This window comes from Propithecus coquereli, unplaced genomic scaffold (assembly GCF_000956105.1).
Source record: "Propithecus coquereli isolate 6110/MARCELLA unplaced genomic scaffold, Pcoq_1.0 Scaffold145, whole genome shotgun sequence".
Taxonomy (NCBI): Eukaryota; Metazoa; Chordata; class Mammalia; order Primates; family Indriidae; genus Propithecus; species Propithecus coquereli.
In genome coordinates, this window is record NW_012138858.1 from 286,698 (window position 1) to 288,568 (window position 1,871).

The window sequence follows — 1,871 nt, forward strand, 5'->3', positions numbered from 1 at the left end:
GGCTAATTTTTCTATTTTTAGTAGAAATGGGGTCTCACTCCTGCTCAGTCTGGTCTCAAAATTCCTGCCTCAGCTTCCCAAAGTGCTGGGATTACAGGCATGAGCCACCACACCTGGCCTTACCCCTTTTTCTGATAATTTCAGGTGGTCTGGAAAATACGTTCAGTTTTAGAGCTCCTGGAAAAATTCTTAAACTTAAGAATTTGTACTCCAAGGTGAGAAGCTAGGATCTTCCTTTCAGACACTGGTCAACTGTAGCAAAACTCAGAGAAACTTAAAATCTTGCTGACCCGTGAAATGTTTAGGTAACAGTTTGGGATTTAATTTTTTTTTAGTAGACTCTTTATAATATCATGCCTCTTACTAAGCTCAAATATTTAAAAACTTTAAATGTGGATCATCCATATAAATAGCCAGGGCAAGAGAAGGGAGTAAACCAAAAACAGACCCTCTTCTGTTCTCCTGAGTCATTTTGTTTGGGAGGATGACAGTCTGTGCCTAATTCTCATGTCACTGCATCGGTGGCATGCCTGGGGTTGGGGAAGACTTTGAGTCTGATGGAACTCTTGAGCTCTCTGTTGTGCTAGACTGCTTGTCCCCTTGAGGGCACTGGCTGGGATGTTTGGTCTCAGTACTTGCATAGCTTGCTTGTCTTCATCTGAAGAATTTTTAGGTCCTTGACCAAGTTCCCACCAGCCATTTAGCGCTTCATATCTGTGGCATTTGGAGGTGACTCTGATGGCCTTGACATAATTCCAGGATGGCATTGATGGTGGTTTTTACATTAAGAATTTGTCCCTAGAGAAGAAGCACAAGCACTAAATGGGAATTAATTTTTATGATGTTATTTTGGGTCCTGTGGCCTTTTTTCTCTTAAGATGTTTTCAAACTGCAGTAAACAGTCAATCTATAAGACCATTGAAAGTAAGGCCCAGGAATGTTTTCAAGAACGCAGCAACAAGGTGTGTGGGAATTCGAGGGTGGACGAAGGAGAAGAGTGTGATCCTGGCATCATGTACCTGAACAACGACACCTGCTGCAACAGCGACTGCACATTGAAGCAGGGTGTCCAGTGCAGGTGAGGATATTCCAACAGTGAGTTTGGGAGTTGGTATGACAAGGTGCTCAAATAACAGAACATTGAACATGCAGGGACTTTAGAATGAACTGGAGGGTATATAGGTGCATACAGTGTGTGTGTACGTTTACCTGTTTTACACAGCATGAAAATGCCATTTGGAAAGGAGTGTGACATCGTGTAACAAATCCTTGACCTTGCATGCTCTCTGATACAGCAGTCCCACAGTTCAAAAAATCTTTTTTTAAGAAAACAGACGTATAAGAAAGATGGTTTAACAAGGATGTTCATGACTACATTCTTTTATAATAGCAAAATATCGGAAACAAATGACAATCCTGGGATGTAAATGAGTTATCTTGTATCTATATAATAGAATAGTGTTGTAGAATACTGTTTAATGTGGGCTGGGTGCAATGGCTCATGCCTATAATTCTAGCACTTTGGGGGGCTAAGACAGGAGGATTGCTTGAGACCAGGAGTTCGAGACCAGCCTGAGTAACATAGCGAAACACTACCAAAAAAAAAAAAAATCAGCCAGGCATGATGGTGTGCACCTATAGTCTTAGCTATTCAGGAGACTGAGGCGGGACGATCGCTGGAGCCCACGTGTTTGGGTTGCAGTGATCTATGATCACACCACTGCACTCAAGCCCAGGTGACAGAACAAGGCTCTGTTTCAAATACTGTTTAATGAGCCAGGTGTGGTGGTGTGGGCCTGTAGCCCCACCCTACTTGGGAGATGGAGGAGGGAGGATCACTTGAGCCCAAGAGTTCAAAACTGTCCTGTGCA

General features: G+C 42.9%; 1 protein-coding gene across 1 annotated transcript in view; it reads left to right on the forward strand.

Moving 5' to 3' along the window:
• ADAM17 (ADAM metallopeptidase domain 17) overlaps nt 1–1,871 on the forward strand; it is a 69,236-nt gene that overhangs the window by 53,051 nt on the left and 14,314 nt on the right. Inside the window, exon 12 of the mRNA XM_012639941.1 lies at nt 879–1,078. Within this exon, the coding sequence (XP_012495395.1) occupies nt 879–1,078 (200 nt within the window). The remainder of the gene's footprint in view (nt 1–878; nt 1,079–1,871) is intronic.